General features: G+C 48.7%; 1 protein-coding gene across 1 annotated transcript in view; it reads left to right on the top strand.

The window, feature by feature from the left end:
- Apbb2 (amyloid beta precursor protein binding family B member 2) overlaps nt 1-19,732 on the top strand; it is a 317,577-nt gene that overhangs the window by 232,277 nt on the left and 65,568 nt on the right. The window contains exon 10 of the mRNA XM_032917153.1: nt 19,280-19,426. Coding sequence (XP_032773044.1) covers nt 19,280-19,426 — 147 coding nt within the window. The remainder of the gene's footprint in view (nt 1-19,279; nt 19,427-19,732) is intronic.

Here is a 19,732-nt window from a genome sequence, read left to right as displayed (position 1 = left end):
TTAGGATTCAGTGATATGGACAAGACACAGACTCCGGCTGGACCTGCCCTGTGCAGGGTCTGCTTCTTACTAGTTGTGGGACTTTGGGATCTCGTCCTCTGTATTACATAGTAAACTGCTCCAGAACTTGGTAGCTAGAAACAGTTTCATTTCCCTCATGACTCCGAGTTTGGGAATCTGTGCAGACTTCAGCAACACAGCAGTGCAGTCCCTCCATGATCCACTAGTGGGCAGCAGGACCTGGAGGATCTGCTTCTAGTGCAGTGGTCACTGGACTCATCCTCTGCCTTGCTGGGCTTTTAGCAGAAGAGATCGCTGGGCAGGAAAAGACAGGAGCCAAGGCTACCAAGTGAGAGAAGGAAATGGCACCATCATCTTCTGTTAGTCAAAGCAGAACTCTGACTCAAGAGGTAGAGAAATGGACTCTCGATAGGAGAGTGGCAGGGTCACAATACCGGGAGTGTATCCTGGGACTCTTTATCGCAGCAAATTCTGAGAGAGAAAATCATCCCCAGGCATCAGCCATGCAAAGAGAATGCCCTTTGTCAAGGGGAGTGCATATCTGCATGACTCAGTCAAGAGGCCGGGCCCTGGCACCACTGACAAGTGTGCCGAGTCCTGTTTGAAAGAGATATAGCCAGGGAGGCACAGCTGCTGGGTGGGAATTCATGGAGGGAGGAGTCAGATCTTGTCTCATCCCCAGGAAGGAAGAACCCAGTGCTCTGCTTGGGTGTAGTTGGCCACAGAATGCCAAGGCACAGAGCCAGACTGCCCAGCTTAACCGTGCGTGGTCTGGTCCACCGTCCCGACCACAGCTCCCCAGCCCACAGCAGTGCTGACACACAGCATCGTTGGCTAGAGCTCATTTCCCTCTGAGCCCAGGGGACAGAGTTTTGCATTTCTAAAGCTGTTTCCTCGCCTTTATTTGCCAACATGGCTGGGCATAATGCTGAAGTCCTGGCAGAAGCCTGGCTTCTTCCCCTCCCCACTGTTAATATCTGGTCACTACCCTTGTCCAAGTGACTCATCCAGGAACCGACTGCCATGGGTGAGACTCTGAATTCTAAAGGATGCCGCTTTATCAGTGAGATGTCAGTATCAACCGTTAGTGATAGGGCCTGTTGGCAGATGCCTGAGGAGGCTAACTAAAGACAGACAGGCTCGCCCCCTTCCCTGAAGGGGCTCTGTAGGAATCAGGGTGAGTCATAGCCATTAACAGTGCACGGTGGCTGTACCCAGAGTGGACCAGCAGGTGCTCAAACCCTGCCCTGTAGGATTCTGGGAGGGAACTTTGGATTACGGACACTCTGAGAAAAACACAGCCTTCAGCAGATGCAACTGTAGCTCCCTCATCCAGCAGGGCTCTTCAGCGAGGGTCTCCAGAATGCAGATGTCTTTCTATGGCTCCCACAGCAGATACAACATACCTCTGGCCTTGTTCCCTGGGGCTGGTTGCCAGGTAACGGTGTTTTAGTCGTAATGAAGGCAGTTCTTGTTTATTTGCGGCTAATAAAATGATGGTTCTTTTATAGGACAATGATAATGAGTCCACTGCCAGGCTGTTTCTACCTAAGCCATTTCTCCCTCTCTAGGGTGCCACACTCCTATTTAAAAGGTCCTCTGAGCCCGAGGCCCTTCAGCTCGGCTGTGAAGAACAGGGCCTCAGCTCTCCCTCTGCCTCCAGCTCAGATACTTGTGTGGAAATCATGTCCGCAGCGGGCTTCTCTATTTCCCATCTCTATACTGGCACCAGGAGCGAGGGCTTTCAGCCGTCGTGTGCAGCAGCTGGTCACTGGGCATCTGCTCATTCAACGACAAGTGTGCATACATGGGTGCTGACCCATCAGGCTCAGGAGGAAAGCCTGGTGATAAGTAAGAAGCCGTACTGGTGTCATTTCACAGTGACAGGCTAAGTAATGTCCCCGCAGGCTCACGCTTTCTCCATGTGTGAACTGAGCTGAAAATATAACCACCGTCAGTGCCGGCAGCACTGGCAGGCTGAGGGGGTCTTCGGGAGGTGAAGCCTCTCTGGTGGAAGTGGGTCCCTTGCAAGGACCTTCGATGGTTGCAGCCCAGCCCTTGACTCCCACCCTGCTCTTTTTGCTTCCTGTTTGCCCTGTGAGGATCCTCTGCCACATGCTCCCACTGCATGAACTCTTTCCTGCAAGGACTGAAATCTCAGACACCACAGGCCAAAACAATCTTTTAAGTTGTGTGTGTTAGGTATGGTGGTCACGGCCGGCCAAAGGTAGCTGCTACAGACAGCTACCATGCAGCTGGAATTCACGAAGAGTCAGTTCACGAAACTCAAACACACCGGTTATTTCAGTTGACTTTCAGTGATTCTCAACCTGTGGGTGTCCTAAGCCTACCAGGAAAAAAAAAAAACAAAAGCGGATATTTACATTACGATTCATAACAGCAAAATTATAGTTATGGAGTAGCTATGAAAATCACTTTGTAGTTGGGGGTCATCACAACATGAGGAACTATGTTTAAGGGTGGCAGCATTAGGAAGGTTGAGAACCACTGCCTTAGATGAAAGACTTTATTAAAAACATGCCCGGACGTCATTGAGCCAACATATTCCTAACCAGATCTCTAGCTAAAGCCTGATTCGCCTGCCCTCTGCTGTTGGCACCGCCATGAGTCTACCTGCTTTGATCTCCCACAAGCAGTGCAGTCTGTCAGTCATCTGGTCGCTGAGCCACAGCCCAGCAGCTGTCCTTTCTCTTGGCGCAAGTGCAGACTTGCCCTAAAGTGCTCGCTTGGTCCACTCCTGGCTCTCTAGGGGACTGTAGTGTCAGGAGTTCCATACCTTACACCCAAGTTCAACTGTGAACATAAGTCAGTCTTGGAAATTCAGAGGAAGTCAGGTGATAGAGTGCACACCTATAGTCCCTATAAACTCCAGAGCAGAGGTGGAAGGATCACCACATATGTAGTCTATATAGAAAATTCTAGGCGAACTAGGACTATATGGTGATATTCTGTTGCCAAAGTGGGTGATGGGTAGAATAGAGTTGTTTATGTGTGTGTGTCTACTCAAGTAGACAATGGGGGAGGGGTACAGCTAGAATTTCTGTCTGTAGTATGCTACACTATCTAAGAACGGAATATGGAGTAGGAGTTGGAATCCTAAGTTCTAGCCCCAGACTGATCAGCTGATGGCATTCTGTATGACTTTGAGCAAGGCATCTAACTTCTAGACAATTTCAGCTTCTCATCTATAGGATGAAGTGATACTGATCTTAGCCTGGAGACCTCACAGCGTCAGTGTCAAGCCTGAGAGGATATGTCTAGAGACAACATAAAATGCTATTATCTCCTGAGTTCTCCCTGGAAAACAGCCAGATGTGACAGTTCCCAACAGCCTTGTCTTTTGTGCCGGTTAGCTGTTTGGGCTATCGTGTGGATAAAGTCCCTGGAGGTATTGTGAGGCTTAGTCTAGTTCTGTGGCCAGCCAGTCTCTGCCATCTCTAGGTGTCATATACACAGTCTCTGAGCCCAGAGCTAATGGTTTAAGCAGTTGGATTTTTACCATGTGTCTTAGAGTATGAACAGCATGAATGGAAGAGGGAGACCTGTGGTTTACCCTAGCTTTAGTGAAAACACAGGAAGGACTTGCTTATACACCAGTTGTACACGGAGTTCTAATCGTCCATACAGACAGGTGCCCGTGATGATGTGTCGAGTCAACTGCCTGTTAATGGTCCTGTCTGTTTGCTGGTGTGATGCGAGCAGTGTTTGATTGGTTGCATTTAGAGCACCTGTATATGAGGGATTGTTCGCTTTACATAGAGTAGATCACCCTCCCTGTCCCTTACGTTGAAGCACGCTTGTTAAAAAGACATCGATCCAGAGTCTCTGAGTAGTGTAGCAGGAGTGGGGAAGAAAGACACCCAAATTAAAACACAGACACTTGTTTTCTGGGCCCTCCAGTGCAAAACTGAGCTGAACCTCCGAAGGCCTGGCGGGGAAGATCTGGTCTTCACACAGTGGCTTTAGACTGGGGGGTTGAGGGCAGGATTGTTGTTGATTTGTTATTTGGGGTGCTGGGGATTGAACCCAGGCCTTTGCTGGGTAAATGCTCTACCACTGAGCTCTATAATAGCTATAAAACCAAAAATCAAAGTTCTATGTAAATACTAATGTGATGAGTGATGCTGAGATTGCCCGGCTGTGCGCTCCTTGCTCTGCAGTCTTCCCCAGCACTGACAATGATCCTTAGTGACAAGAACTGCCAAAGACGAGGGACTGTGGTCAACTCTGGCCCAACGCTGCCAACAGCAGTCAAACACACTTTCTGCTGACAAAACAGGCTGTGATAAATAGTGAAACACTTATAAAACATTTCCCCCAATTTTTTGTTTGTTTTTGTAACTTAATAAAATGTTAACCTTAAAGGTAAACATGGAAGCTGAGGCACTGAGCTAGCATGTGAGCATGTTTTGGTGTATTATGCATGAATACCGCTCTACTCCTCGGAACTTTATAATGAAAAGCTCACATGTACACACATGTTCACGTATAACCTGTGTGTGGGTTCACGTGCCATAGCCAACATTTTGGGTGTATCTGTTATTTTTTTCTGAGCATAGCTAGTGCTTTGGAATGGTCCACAGCCCATGAGGTACTGCTTTGGCCACTTACTTAGACCTGTGCCAAGGTAACTCGGCTAGCACCAGGCACATTGCCCTGTTCATGTGTGCAGAGATCCTGAAGCCATTGACGCACACCTGTGGCCTCTTTTATCGCTTACAGATATCCTGTCTTTCTCTCCCTTGGGGTGGATAGTCTCCACAAAGTGATTTGGAAGCTGAGGTGGGTCGGCTGGGCATGGTGGTATACTCCTATCAGTTTGGAGACAGAGGCAGGGGGATTACAAGTCTCAGGCTAGCCTAGGTTGTACAAGACCTTGCAGAGATGGGGGAGGAAGAGGGAAGGAAGGAAAAGGAGAGAAGGGAAGAAGGAGAGGTGATGACCATAGCTCTAAGCGCTGAGAGATCAAAACCGAGATTCAGATACTGGCCCAGCTGCCACCATTGGTACAGGGAAGTCTACCTGGGAGAGCTAAGCCGCCATCCTGGTTTTATGCCACACCCATAGAGTCTTTGCTCTTATCTGGGCTGTGGTGGTTGTGGTTGTTATGTTTGTTGTTGTGGTGGTGGTGGTGGTGGTGGTGGTGGTGGTGGTGGTGGTGGTGGGTGTGGTTGCAGTGATAGTGGTTGTTGTTGTGGTGGTTGTGGTGGTGGTTGTGGTTGGTGTGGTGGTGGTTGTAGTGGGTGTGGTTGCAATGATAGTGGTGGTTGTGGTTGTGATTATACTGGTAGTGGTGGATGTGGTGATAGTTGTTATGTTTGTTGTAGTGGTGGTGGTTGCAGTGGTGGTGGTTGTTGTGGTTATTGTGGTGGTGGTGGTTGTTGTTGTATTTGTTGTGGTAGTGGTGGTGGTTGTTGTTATGGCTATTGTTGTTCCTGAGTTCAGCATTTCTACTGCTCAGATTCGCCTGTAATCCTACCCCGCTTACTTGAAACCCTGTGGTGGTGGCCAGCCTGGCTGTCATTTTCTCCACACTCATTCACCTACCATAGGCAACCATCTCACAATCCCCTGAGGAGGCTTAACGCGCCCACCTCCACTCTCCTTACAATTCAAAGGATGTGTGTCGTTTCAGCTTTTCTGATGAATTTTCTCCGGCCTTCTGGTTGGAAGAAAAGTGAGCAGCTCCTAAATCCTGGTTAACGAAGTACTGTGGGGACCCTGACCTCTGCTGTAAATGATGACGAGAATTAGTGAGAATGGGGAGATGCCACCCGTCACCTATCTGAATAGGCCATGGCTATGAGACCTTGGGCAAGTTCTTTGCCCTTGATGGGCCCCTCAATCAAGCGAAGAGTATATAGGGCTTGAGTTTGTCTCTGAGCACAAGGTTGTGAGGATAACTGAGGTTAACTCAGTGTAGACTCTGAGGATGGGAGCCACTGAGTGAGTGCTGAGTAGTAGTTCAGAGAAGTGGAGAGAAGGGTCAGAGAAGGCCACAGCAGGTAGATCCACCGCAATCCCACTCAGCAGGCAGATCTCCCACCCCCAACATGGTAGTAACAAGTTACAACCAGTACTGCATAGTAGGAGCTACTCTAATACACAAGCTCTTCAAATGTCAGCAGCACAGCATGACCTGGGGACATATGGGCTATGGAACTAATAAAGAGTTCACCTTTTTTTTGAAAAGTACATTTCCTACTTACGTTAATTATGTGTATTCCTGTGGTTGGTGTGGGTGCAAGCCAGAGGACTGCAGGAGTTGCTTCTCTCCTGAAACATGGATCAAGCGTCTTTGCTTGCCGAGTATCTCGGTTGCTGTGAGGAGACACCATGACCAAGGCAACTCTTACAAAGGAAAGCATTTAACTGGGGCTGCTTACAGTTCGGAGGCATAGTCCATGATCATCACGGCAGGAACATGGCGGAGTGCAGGAAGACATGGTGCTAGAGAAGTTGCTGAGAGTTCTACGTCCAGATCAGAAGGCAGATGGAAGAGAGAGTGACACTGGCTTGAGTTTCTGAAACCCCAAAGCCTGCCCCCAGTGACACGCTTCCTCCAACAAGGCCACAGCTCCAATAATGCCACTTCCTTTGAGTCTATGGGAGTCACTTTCATTCAAACCAGCACATTGAGCCATCTCAACGGCCCACCCTCCCTTCTTTCCAACCCTCCCCTCCACACAGAGCTTCTCATGGCTCTCTATGAGTCTTTGCCAGTTTGCCCATTCACTGCTTCCTTCTCTCCCCATTGCCATCCGGGCTTTGTGATCCAATGTGTAGTCACTCCTCTTAGAATCTGGGGGATCCACGGGTCCTGTTGCTGTTCAGCCAGCACCAGGTGGGAGCACCCTGTCCAGTAAACAAAATGGGAGGCGACTGAGTGTCTGAAGAGCCCCACTCTTACCTCAGACCAGCCTGTTCACAGTAGTGTCTACTTGGTGCTTTCTTTCTTGTGGGACTGCACATGGAGACTGTTCCCTCCACCTGTCTGTCTGCAGGTCAAGCCTGAGATAGATACAGCTACAACTTTGACATCTCTAGACGTCTCCTTTACGTCTCACAATTGTTTATTTATTTATTGAGATAGGGTCTCACTGTGTATCCCAACTGACCTCAGCTTCACTAGGCGGGCCTTGAACTCACAGAGATCCATCTGTCTCTGTCTTCTGAGTGCTGGGATTAACACTATGCCCAGTAAACTTTTCACTTGTAAATTCATATATTCTTGCTCAGAATTCAATATGTCTAATTTATAAAGCAAATTCTTAAAATGCTGTGGTTCTGAGCTGACCTCCGTCATCTTTCTAGGGCATGGGACGGGGCTGAGGCTGCGAGCATCTTGGCGAGAGGATGGTGCTGACAAGGGCACCTTTCATGACAGCCTTCCACCCCTCACTGCCCTGCCACGCCTGTCACTCACAAAGCAGATACCCACACTTCTTGCCCTGGCAATGCTCTCGGGACTCAGGTTTACTCAGCTATGAAATGAGACGGTCAGGTTCTGGGATCCCCAGAGCCCCGTGTTCAAGGCTCCATGCTGTGGTTAAGTGGTTTTCCTGAGTGAGTAGAATGTCGCTCGCTCAGAGTCAGCTTTGAGGACTAAATGGCTCACAAATGCATCTTGGAGCTGGGAACAGCCGTGCTTTTAATTGAGGTCTTTGTAGGTCTTCAGACGCTGTGAACTCACTGAGTTCATTTCAGACCCTTCATAAAGAAGTTACAGATGCTTAATTGTTTTGATGAGTAGCACAGCGAAACCTTCCTTGAAGAGCAATAATGAAAATTGAAATGAGTCCTGGGACAGGCACTGATGATGGCTAAAAGTTAGCGAGGGCCAGGAGTTGCTGTAAGTCCGGCTTCCTGTGCATGAACCCACTTAACCTTCGCAGCACTCAGCTGTGTGCTAAGGGGCAGGGCGTGCCGCACTCCAGACCTCTTCGTGTCCCTTACCCACCAGTTGAGGGAGGGGGTCAACCACGGAACTCACAGGTTCAGGCTAAGCCAGTTAAATGAAAGGACTAGCTAGGGGGGAAGCACAGTGCCCAGAGGGCCTGTTGGCTTCAGAAATCAAGGGCCCCGTGAAAGGGGAGCATTGAACAGCATCAGTGGAGAAAGGGGAGAGATCGGGAGACACAAAGCCACCATGCCTGGTGGATGAGGGGTCTGCGCAGAGTGAGCGAGAGCCCAGAGCAGATGGGGGTAGAGCAAGAGACTGAGAGGCGTTGTACAGCTAGAAACGTCCGGACAGATCCCCCAGCCCAGATCCTCTCTCTTCCCTTCACAAGAGTCATACACTCTGTCTTCTGTCGGTGAGGAGAATAGGCTTCACTAAGTCAGCTGACACGCTGAAGCTCGCCGTTCACAGCAGCACCTAGGCTTCCCAGCCCCTCGCCTCGTCAGAGGATGCCTTTCCCTTACACATGCACTCACGGATATCAGAAAGCGTGAGACTAGTTGAGTGCTCTGCGCCTTCCCCCCACCATGTTCCCACATCCCCCGTGAACTGACTGTTCTCATCCTCCAAGACGGAGATGTTCTCCGAAGTGATTGTCAGCACCGAATTAGTGAGTGCAGAAGCCTTGCAAGTGGAGCAGGCCTGTGGTCATGTTTGCGTTGAGATCCATAGACAGCCTTGTTCTATGAGTTGTCCTGAAGAGTCAGATGAGGATGCTGTTGGGAACTAAGTAGTGACTGCCCGCCCACAGGGAGAGCCACCCTTCTGACAGGCATATGGGCACTTAGAGTTGAACATCACACTTAACCCCGACTACAACTATGTTATGGGTGAATGAGTCCTTTTGGATGACCTCTATGCCAGCTGGTGTGGCTCATTTGAAGCTAATGCTATAAAAGCTAGCATACAAGCCTGCGCCTAGACCGTCTGCAGTTATTTTATGTGCTTGGCACAGGTCCTCAGAGTCTTAGTGTTCCTTAGAACTGAAGGACTGCTGTTGTCTCTCTCTGTCAGTGCTAGGATCAGAGGCACAGGACAGAGCTGGTCCTGTGTCCCCTGGGAATTAAGCAGGGAGCTCTAGAGTTTCTATCTGAGTGCTGTGGCTTCAGCGTTGGCCCAGTGTGCATTGCTGTTCTTCCTTCCTGTGTATGGATAGTGCCGGGCCTCTGCTCAGAGCGCACCAATTAATCCTCAACAGCACTTGCAGGGGCAATGGCTGCCCTGTGGTGATGCAAGCGGAAATGAAGGGTGATGAACACAGAGAGGAAACAGGCAGAGAGTAGAGGTCCTGACCCCCAGCCAGGTCTACTCATTCTCGCCATGATACTTCCGTGTGTCTTAGATGAAGCCTGAGGGTCCTCCATACTCAGCAATATCTATTGACTGCACTGCATGCCCCTGGTGCTTCCCTGGGCTCTGGGCATCCAGAGATCTGTAGGGGTGGACATTCCTCTCTCTAGAGCAGCAAATACCAAGCCCAGAATGGGAGAATTAATGCTGCTCTTGGGCTACTTCTATTCATTGTGGTGTCCCTCGTTCAGTTTCATGGTTTCCTGTCCGGTCATATCCAGATCATGACGCTGCACACCCCACGAGAGTTGAAACGCTGCTGCTTGCTCACTGTGTAAGCTTAGACAGATCGGCTATGTGCTCTGTGCCTCCGCCTCTCATTCAGAAAACAAGAAATACAGCAACTGAGTTGACGGTGTAAGAACATAGTTTGCTGCGTGTTATAAACTTGGTCTGTGATCTGTGAGTGGTGCAGAATAAGCCTCGAATAAGCTATCTCTGCCAATAAGATGATGAACATTGTAATATACCTGCAAGTTTATGCACACACACACACACACACACACACACACACACACACACACACAGTCCATTCCATGAACTTTTTTGAAACAGTACGCTCCATATCTAAGTTAAGCATACCTCTTCAAATTTTCTGTTGATTAAAAATAGAGTCCAATTCCAGGCTGGTTCCTGGACAGGCAAGTCTAATACAATACCACGTCATAGCCCAGAGGCCTGCCTCTGGCACCGGGGGAGAATCTCCCAGGTCCTGGCTGTTGAGATGCTGGCACAGGCACCTCTGCATGCACCTCTGTTATTCACCTTAGTGTGAGACAGCGATCAGAAACCAGAGTGCAGACTTTCTCATCCGCCTCTGCTGGTATTACACCAAAGTGGCACCTGGATGTCTCTGTGTAATTAACAGGTTGGCATTCTGGCTTGTTCTCTTAGATTTCTAGGACTTGTTCCTGATGTTCAGCCCACTCAGCAGCTTAGCAACAGTTACGGAGAGCTAGGCCTTCCAATGGTATAGGCAGAGGAGACCCAGACTAGGAACCACCTTCCCTATAATACCATAGCTAGTGTGGGTGAGCAGGCAGGCTAGAGGATGGAGACTGGACATATTTCCATTGTGTGTTACCCCTTACCAAGCAGCATGGCATAAACGCATCAACAGCACAGTATAAATGCTCCATGAGCATGACGTTAATAGATGGGCCTTGCAAATATGAGTGTAGCACAAACTTTCACAATAGGGTTGTCTTGCTCTGAGAAACAGGAAGAGGAAATCTTAAATAAACAGCACTAGTAGGCCCAGTGTCTCAGAGGGCCCCTGAGTCGTGTTTTCCGCCTGAATGCTCTGAACATTGCAGACAGTCTGCAGAGGCAGCAGAGGCAGCCGAGACATTTGCTGCGGCTGGGGCTGAATGTGTTCTGGGGCCTCCCTGGCCAAGGTCACTGCCATGGTGACTGAATAATTCACCAGGTCAATGGCTTTTTCCTTCGAGAGGGAAAGTGGGTCAAACTCCACTCAAGGGAGTCCCCAGACACCTGTCTCCACAGAACCCACGACATCCCGGAGTTGGAAAGCATTTCACTGTTTCCAAACAGTAACAAAGCATGATTTCATTTATGAGCATGTCCTAGTAACAGTGTTCTGCCCTCATTCGTGCCTAGAGCAATTGCTTTTGGCTAATGACATCCCAACCACGGAAGCCACATCCCACCAGGGTATTTGAACTTGAACTGCCAGTGCCTTTTCAGGCGGTGTTGTGAAGGTTGTGCTGTGTTAAGGCCTTTTGTTTACTGGACCATTAAAGGATCTGGCTCAGAATAGAAGCCAGAGCTGCTGCAGTCTCGCAGTGATGGCATGAAAAGCAAAGCCAAGTGTTGGTTGGTTGTGTTGTGTTGTTAAGACAAGGAGACAAGGAGTCACTGTGTAGCTCAGGCTGATCTTGGACTCGTAATCCCCCTGGGTCAAGTGCTGGGATTACAGGTCATTACCATGACCAGCCAGAGGATGATTCTATCCCCACCCCCACACCCATCTTCTTAACTCTTGAGAAAGGATCACAGGACAGAGATCAAATAGAAGGAATATACTTTAGATGGGCATTGTGCTGGCCCTCTTTGAGCTTGATAGATATTTTAAAAGACCTTCATATTCATACATATACACTCCTTTCCACCTGACTTCAGCCTTATGGGTTGAAGTCTCCAGAGGGCTGATCTGTGTGACTAGGGCAGGAGTCAGGATAACCATACTCTTGGGATCTAGCAATACAAGCTTGGATCTACATCCCCTGCCCTGTAGACCCCTCGTCATCCCTGAAGCTCTGCCAACTCCCTGGGCCTCCTCTTTCTCTCCTGTTAAAGTCTTCTCCACTCGGAAGCTTTGCACGTGTCCCCTTTCTGCCAAGCGTAGGAGAAGGACGGTTTAACCCCTCTGTCAGCTCAGCCCTGCCCCTGTGTGGAGCTATGGCTGAGGTGTCAATCACTGTCTCAGGGCTTGTACTGAACACTGCATTCAGCTCTGGGCTCTTGGACCCCCCTCACCTGCACCTCTAGCCAGGGTCCCACAGGTTGTGTGACTCAATCTTAGTGCCTACTTCCTGCGTCATTTCTCCTGTGTACTCCTAAATTCCTAGCCTCTTTTTCAGCAAAGCCACTTAACTATTTCCTTAGACAGTGGCTAGTGACTTTTTGTTTTGTTTTCCCTACAGTGTGTTTTGTTGTTGTTATTGTGTTGTTGGTATGGTTTGGTTGTGTGTGTGTGTGTGTGTGTGTGTGTGTGTGTGTGTGTGTTGTTTTGGTTTTGGTGGTGGTGGCTATGGGGGTGTTTTTTGTTTTTGTTTATTTGTTTGTTTTGGGTTTTTTTAGCACCATCTCACTATGTGGTTCTGGCTGTCCTAGTACTCACTATGTAAACCAGGCTGGCGTCAAATTCACAGAAATCCGTCTGCCTCAGCCCACAAAGTGCTGGGATCAAAGGTGTGCACCACCACGCCAGGCACCTTCAGTGTTTTGAGACAAGGTATCATATAGCCTGGATTAGCCTTGAATCCAGATCTTCCTGCCTCTGCCTCTCAAGTGCTGTGGTCTCAGGCATGCAAACTCCCTACCGCATCCCTCAATGCATGTGCTTGAGTTGGTATATTGATCAGTTCCAAACTTGCTTGGAACCCTTTCTAAGTACCTGCTATACCCAGAGCCTTTGAAAAAGTAATGCTGGGATCGTGCCTTCCTTCCAAGATATACACACAATCTGGCTGTCAGAAGACTTGGAACTTCTTGAAATTCACCCGTGGAACTTGCCCAGAGCCAGGTGATGTGGCCTTCTGTGGAGGAGGGCATGCCACGTCCTCTCCTATATCGCCCTCCTTCCCGCCTGCAATGTGGCCTTAAGGATGGCTCATCTCTAGGTGGGACACAAAGCAAGAATCAGCACAACTGGATAGTGGGGAGTGTCCCCTAACACTGACACATTCGACCTGGAACAAACACTGGCCTCCTTCCATAGCAATTCTCCTTGGGCCCCAAGCTGCTGTGCTCATCGCTCCAAACCCCATACAGCTGTTGTGTCGACGCTTTTGTCCTCAGCGATGAAGTTGCACACCCCTTAGTATGGCGGCCCAAATGAATGTGCTGTGCGACTTGTAGAATCTCTGTATGTGTATGAGTGTTGGGCTTGTATGTATTTCTGTGCACTACGTGTGTGTGTGTGTGTGTGTGTGTGTGTGTGTGTGTGTGTGTGTGTGTGCGCCCGCGTGTGTGCGGTGCCCACAGAGGTCAGAAAGGAGTGTTAGACTCCTTGGAACTAGAGCTACGCGTCGTTGTGAACCACTAGGTGGTTGCTAGGAATCAAACCCAGGTCCTCTGCAATCGCAGCGAATGTTTTAACCGTTGAGCCGTCTCTTCAGCCCTCCCTTGCAGCATTTTGAAGCAGTGCTCAGTGGAGTGATGGTTTGCGTGTTCATTGAGGCATCCCTCTTTTTTGCCATGCAGTAAGCATTAAAAAAAAAAATGCTTGAATGAGTGAATCCATTGTCTTCCAAGCTCAGCACAGCACCACACTGTGTAGGGCACTGTCTGTGACTCACCCTGAGTCAAAAACCTTCCATGGGCTCCCAACCAACACAGCGTGCGCCCGTTGTGTGCCCTCATCTCAGGGAGCCACAGGATAGATCCGCACTGTGTGTCTCCTCTTAAGAAGCCTCAAGAGGGTAGGGACTGAACCTCACTCACCCTCGTAGGTCTCCAGGAGCTAATTGGTGCTCAGTGGATGTCATTACTCAGTAATTAAGGTAAAATGGCCATTGCTAAAAATGAGTGTCTCGGGATTTCATTGGTAACATTTAACCTTTTAACTTTTTAACTTGTCTGCCTGAGTCTCCTTAGTTTGTAAGATCTATTTTGGTACCAGAGTCATTTAACCCCAGCAGTTAGAGGACTCACTGTGTTGTAGGCAGGGTGACACTTTGTGGACATTAGCCACGTCTTCTTTCTGCCCATGTGGGCTGCCTCACTTTCACTTGCTCCTCATGGTCCAGGGGAGATCTGTGGCATTCCGTCACATCCTCTAATCAGAGGAAGAAAGAAGCCAGGGACCTGGAACTTAGCTGGGTGTGGGAGAAATGATCAGTCCTGGAGAGATGGACTCTTTTGGAGCCTGGAGATGAGGGGAAGTGAGCATCGGATGGGTCCCCACAATATGCCAGACGGTATGCCAACCTGCTTTGTTTCTTTGCGATCTCCTGGCAGCTCTCGAGGCTTACGTGTTACCATTTCTCCCGCAAACTCAGAGTTGCAGAGGCAGACCGCCTGCCGATCACACCAGAGAAACTGAAACCCCGGACTGTGGCACGATAAAGCCAGGCTTAGAACTGCTCTTTACACCACACAGACCTTCAGAAGAGGTTCTTTCTCCCCAGGTACACGCTTCTCCCAAGACGGGACTCAGAATTAACAAACATGGGGCTGAGAGACAGCTCGGTCAGTAAAGTGGTTATATACGGAACTCAGTCCGAACTGCGCGTGCGCGCACACACACACACACACACACACACACACACACACACACACACACACTCAATATATGTGTCCACATGCTAATATCCATTCAGCTAGGGAAATGCTTAAAACCCACTAGTAGAAAAGAATATGTACTGACAGTAATGATCGTAATTAAACGTTTCCTGATTCTCGCTGTGTGCAGACTGTCAGCTTTTTCAGTCACTGTAGCACTGTGAGGTGGGAAATGTTATCACTGCCGTCGCACATATGAAGAAGGTGACGCCTGAAGTGGCTTACCACAGCGGCTTCCTGCATCCTGCGGAGCCGTGGCTGGGATCCACATCCATCTGCTCATACCATCCACACCCTCCGCCTTTGCTCGCTGCCCCCTCCATCAGGAACTGCGAGGAATGAGCAGCCATTCCAATGTTTATATTGATATTTTTGATATTCAATTCATCTTTTCAAAGTTTTAAAAGGCAAGGGATTTGAATAAATATTTTATTTGTATTTGTTTGTTTTTGTTTTCTTGAGACAGTTTTTCTGTGTAACCCTGGCCATCCTGGAACTCACTCTGTAGACCAGACTGGCCTCAAAGATCTGTGTCTGCCTCCTGGGTGCTGGTATTAAAGGCATGACCCACCACTGCTGGCTTGAACAAGTATTTTCAAGTCTCCCCTACCCCAAATTAAGTTGTTTCCTAGATTTGGTAGGTCAGGGAACATAACGACTGCGTTAGAGCTTCCTGGCCACATGGGGGCAGCACCGTGCAGTGCTGACGTTCTTTTTTGGAAAGGGCCAGGCTGAAGCCACCAATGGCAGAGCACAGTAGTTCCTCCACACCATTTTGCTTTGACTATTCGGAATGTACTCAAACTAAAGAACTGTGTAACTGTGCAAGGCAGTGATTTTAATAAATTCATGATGATGGTGATGATGATGGTGGTGGTGATGGTGATGATGGTGGTGGTTGTGGTGGTGGTGATGGTGATGATGATGGTGGTGGTGGTGATGGTGATGATGGTGGTGGTTGTGGTGGTGGTGATGGTGATGATGGTGGTGGTGGTGGTGGTGGTGATGGTGGCGCTGGTGGTGGTGGTTGTGGTGGTGGTGGTTGTGGTGGTGGTGGTGGTGGTGGTGGTGGTAGTGATGATGATGGTGATGGTGATGGTGATGATGGTGGTGGTGATGATGGTGGTGATGGTGATGGTGGTGATGATGATGGTGGTGGTGATGATGGTGAGATGATGGTGGTGGTGGTGGTGGTGGTGGTGGTGGTGGTGGTGGTGATGATATAGTTTGGGCTTTTGTTTGTTTATTGATGTGATAAAAGCATGTTCTGGGTGTGCTGTGGTAGTTTAAGTGATTCTTTTTTTTCTTTTAGGCCAAGAAAAATGCCTTTTTAATTTTTTGCTGAGTTAGTTTAGGTTGAAACCCATGTGTTCTTGCACTCAAGGAACAAAATGTAGACAGTATTCTTTTACCTTCCTGATTGTTAATGACCCTTATACCCTCAAAAGTGGTGGGTGTGACAATCAGTACATATTTATCTTGGTCAAAACCCTAGTGAATTTAGCCTCTGATGTGGAGGCTGAGGCCTGGACAGGGACCCTGTGATATAGTCAGGAAGGAATGGGCTTTGGGTTAGACAGGAGCTGGGGACCAGTTCATTGGCCAGCCATCCTGATTTGGTGAGCTCTAGATTCAATGAGAGATTCTGTTTCAGAAAAAAAGGTGGAAAAAGGGAGGAAGACACCCAACATTTACCTCCAGCCTCTACACGCATGCGCCTGCACATACATAAGAGTAGTACCCAAAGCCAAAGAATCCCAGGCCTCGCGCTATCCGTATGTGTTGTGAGCATGGGCACGCGTGCGCAAACACACACACAGACACACACACACACACACACACACACACACACACACACACGTAAGAATGCATACGTAAGTAAAGTGGGCTTAGTATATCATCCAAACGTAAAGTCATTTCTTTGAGAGGCAGGAGGGAAGTGACACGCTCTAAAGGACAAGGCCAGAGGGTGGGTTGTGACAGTGATTTTACGAACAAGGGCTTGTGTTGGAAACCAATGGGAGATGTGTTTAAGCTTTCCCTGCCTCCTGGAGAAATAGTGGTTTCCCAGCTGCCTCTGAGCTCAGAAGCAGGTAGTAGGTTTTAATAAAACAGGATGCTTGGTGAGTGTGCCTGGGTGTTTCTGACGAGCCAACCAGAGAAATAGAGTTTGGTTTGGGGGCTGAGAAAGCAGAGCCAGGAGAGAGAAAGGCCAGCCAGCAGACAAGTGCTTTCTCTTCCCTGAAGCCTCCCCTGCTGCTCACACACATGGAGAACAACTGTGAGGGGCTCTGCCACAGCTGTGCCCCAGAAGGGAGGCACTGAGTAGCTTTTACAGTCTCCGGGACGGCCTTTTCTCTCGGATTTATTTGTAACAGACATCGCTCATGCGCACACTGACTGCCTGACAGCAAGCAGGCATTACCCGCCTTCCCCTCTAGCCTGAGAGCATCTGTGAGCGGTGTGCGGGATAGGTTGCTTCTGCGTTTAGCATTCCGTTGAGTTTATCCAGGAAGTATGATTAGCAACACAGGCCGGGGACTCTGATCATGGTGCTGGAGTGGAGAAGGTTAGACCAGACTTGATGCTGGTCGCGTTGGGATAGATGAGGCAAGGGACTGGTGCTGGTGTGGAGGAGGTTAGACCAAACTTGATGCTGGTCCATTGGGAAAGATGTCATCAGTCTTCATTTCATTTTCAAATTTACATTTAGAAACATGGCAACTTCTTGAGAGCCAGTCTCTTTGCTTTTGAGGAAGAATGTGGCCCTTTGCCCCCCGTGGCCCTGGTCTCGTCAACTGGTGCATAGCTTCAAAGTGACCTTGAGTGCAGGGAGGGGTGAGGGAACATAATGTAGATCATCTGGGGACAGCGAATCTCGAAGTCAAGAGCACTGTCCCTCCCGCATGTTGTTTCATGTCTCAGAGTTAAGCACATAACTGATTTCTTTGGTTTGTATGTGGATGAAGAATGGATGGTTAAGTGGATGGACAGACAGATGGATGGACAGACAGACGGATAGACAGTTGGATGGATGGATGCATGCATGAATGGATAGACAGATTTTTTTTTTATACAATATATCCTGGTTATGGTCCCCCTCCTCCAACTCCTCCCAGATCCTCCCCACCTACCAAAATCTCCACCCCGTCTTGCTCTCTATCATTAGCAAACGAATAGGCATCTTTTTTAAAATGAAAATAATAACAATAAAACAAAGGGGATAAAATAAAAACAAACCTGAATAGGAGAAGATAAAACAGAAAACTAAAAATTTTTTTAAAAGCCCAAGAAAAGGCACAAGAAACCCATATAGACACAGACCACACCTCACAGAGAAAGAGATCTTATAAAGATGCAAAATCAAAACTGTAATGTATAAGTACAAAACCTGTAAAATAAAAAAAAATGTTCAGACAAAGCATTATAAGACTAAAAAAAAAACACGTTCATAATAACTCAAAATTGAGTTAATTTTCTGTTGTCATCTACTGCTGGGCATGGGGCCTGTCCATAAGTGTAATCTGCATCTCCAGTCTGGCTTAAACCAGTACAGGCCTCATACATGTTGCCACAGTCTCTGAGTTCAAATGTAAGTTAATCTGTTAGGTCTAGAAGGCCTTGGTGCCCTCCATCCCCCCTCTGGCTCTTAAAATCTTTCCTGCTCTTCACAGAGTTCCCGGAGCCCAGGGGGAGGGCTTTGATGGAGACATCTCGTTAGGATGGAGTGTTTCAAGGTCTCTCACTCTGCATATTGACTCTGGGTCTCTGCGCTTGCCCCATCTACTGCAGGAGGAAGCTTCTCTGATGGTGGCTGAATAGAGCACTGGTCTGTGAGCATAGTAGAGTGTCCTCAGGAGTCATTTCCTTGCCGTGTTACATTAGCAGAACAGTAGCATTTCATTTTCTCATGGGTCCCTGGCCTGTCTAGTGTCAGGTTCTCGGTCACCTATGCAGTGTTGGGCATGGGTTTCATCTCATGGCGTGGGCCATACGTCCAGCCAGACAGTAATTGTTTGCTCCCATAACTTGTGTACCACTACTGCACCAGCATTTCTGGCGGTCGGGTCACCACTGTAGACTGCAGGGTTGGAGGCTGGATTACTGTTTCTCTTTCTCCTCCCGTTGCAGAAACATATGATGCTTTTTAGGTTAAAGGGAAACAATGAACGCTAGACATTTTAACAGGAGGGCGGGGACAATAAATAAAATACGTTTAAATGTTAGAGAGTCTGTGGGAGTTGTGCTTAAAGGATACCCAAAGCTCCATGTGATCCACAAGCATTTCAGGATTGGGTGCTGATGTTTCTGTTGGACCGCAGACCTTGCTTGTTATCCTGAAAGCCCTTCATCTTCTTCCGTCTCTGGGCAGTGGCCTCTGTTTCATTGTCGTCAGGAGGGAAGGAGACTATGCATGAACGCCATTCTCTTCTATTTTCTTTGCCTAGAAACTTAATAATACTAGGTTTCATGGGGTTACCCTTCTTACCACGGAAAGAAAGAGGGAAAGAGGAAGGAAGGAAGGGAAGGAAGGAAGGAAGGAAGGAAGGAGGGAAGGAAGAGAAAGAACGAAATCTGCCTTATCACAGGTCATGAGGACTTAGAAAGCTTTGTACCCGCTAGTTAACTCTGTAATTATGTTCCTGCTACTCTATTCAAGGGGGAGAAAAAAAAGTCTGAAAGCACAACTTTATTAGACAAAGAAGGTCATCTCCCACATTTCTCAAAACAGCAAAAGTACAAATCTTCACAGTTTCACCCTCCAACAGTAAAGCTGAGTTGGGTGGTCAGCCACAGTGAGACGAATCAAGGTGCCGAGCAGACCCTGCAGCTGCCGGGTAGCTCTTAGCAATGTGAGACAGGCCGCCCCCAGCTAATGAGTCACGTCTTGCCTTCCAGTGTTTTGCTGTGCGTTCTCTGGGCTGGGTAGAGATGGCAGAGGAGGACCTTGCCCCTGGGAAGAGCAGTGTCGCTGTCAACAACTGCATCCGGCAGCTTTCCTACTGCAAAAACGACATCCGGGACACAGTTGGCATCTGGGGAGAGGTGAGTCGCCCGTGGAAAAGCAGCAGCTCCTTTCCTGTGTTCTGCCATGTTCCGTTAAACCCCGGGTCTCTGTGAGACCCAGCGTGTGCTTGATGTGTTCACCAACGGCAATGGACAGATACTGTCAGCATGAAGAACTAGCGTAGCTTACGGGTAACCAACTCTGCCGCACGCCACTCAGAAGCACACCCCCAAGAAAGCCGCCAGTGGCTGAATGTGTTCCCTGACCCTCTAACCCTCTAACCCTCTAACCCTCAAAGGTCCATCAGCTCAGAAGCCTTCCCATTTGCATGTGCACAGTGAAAT

Source organism: Rattus rattus, chromosome 11, assembly GCF_011064425.1.
Source record: "Rattus rattus isolate New Zealand chromosome 11, Rrattus_CSIRO_v1, whole genome shotgun sequence".
In the NCBI taxonomy this organism is placed as follows: Eukaryota; Metazoa; Chordata; class Mammalia; order Rodentia; family Muridae; genus Rattus; species Rattus rattus.
Note: the sequence above shows the minus strand (reverse complement) of the source record. Positions and strands in the feature narration are given on the sequence as shown.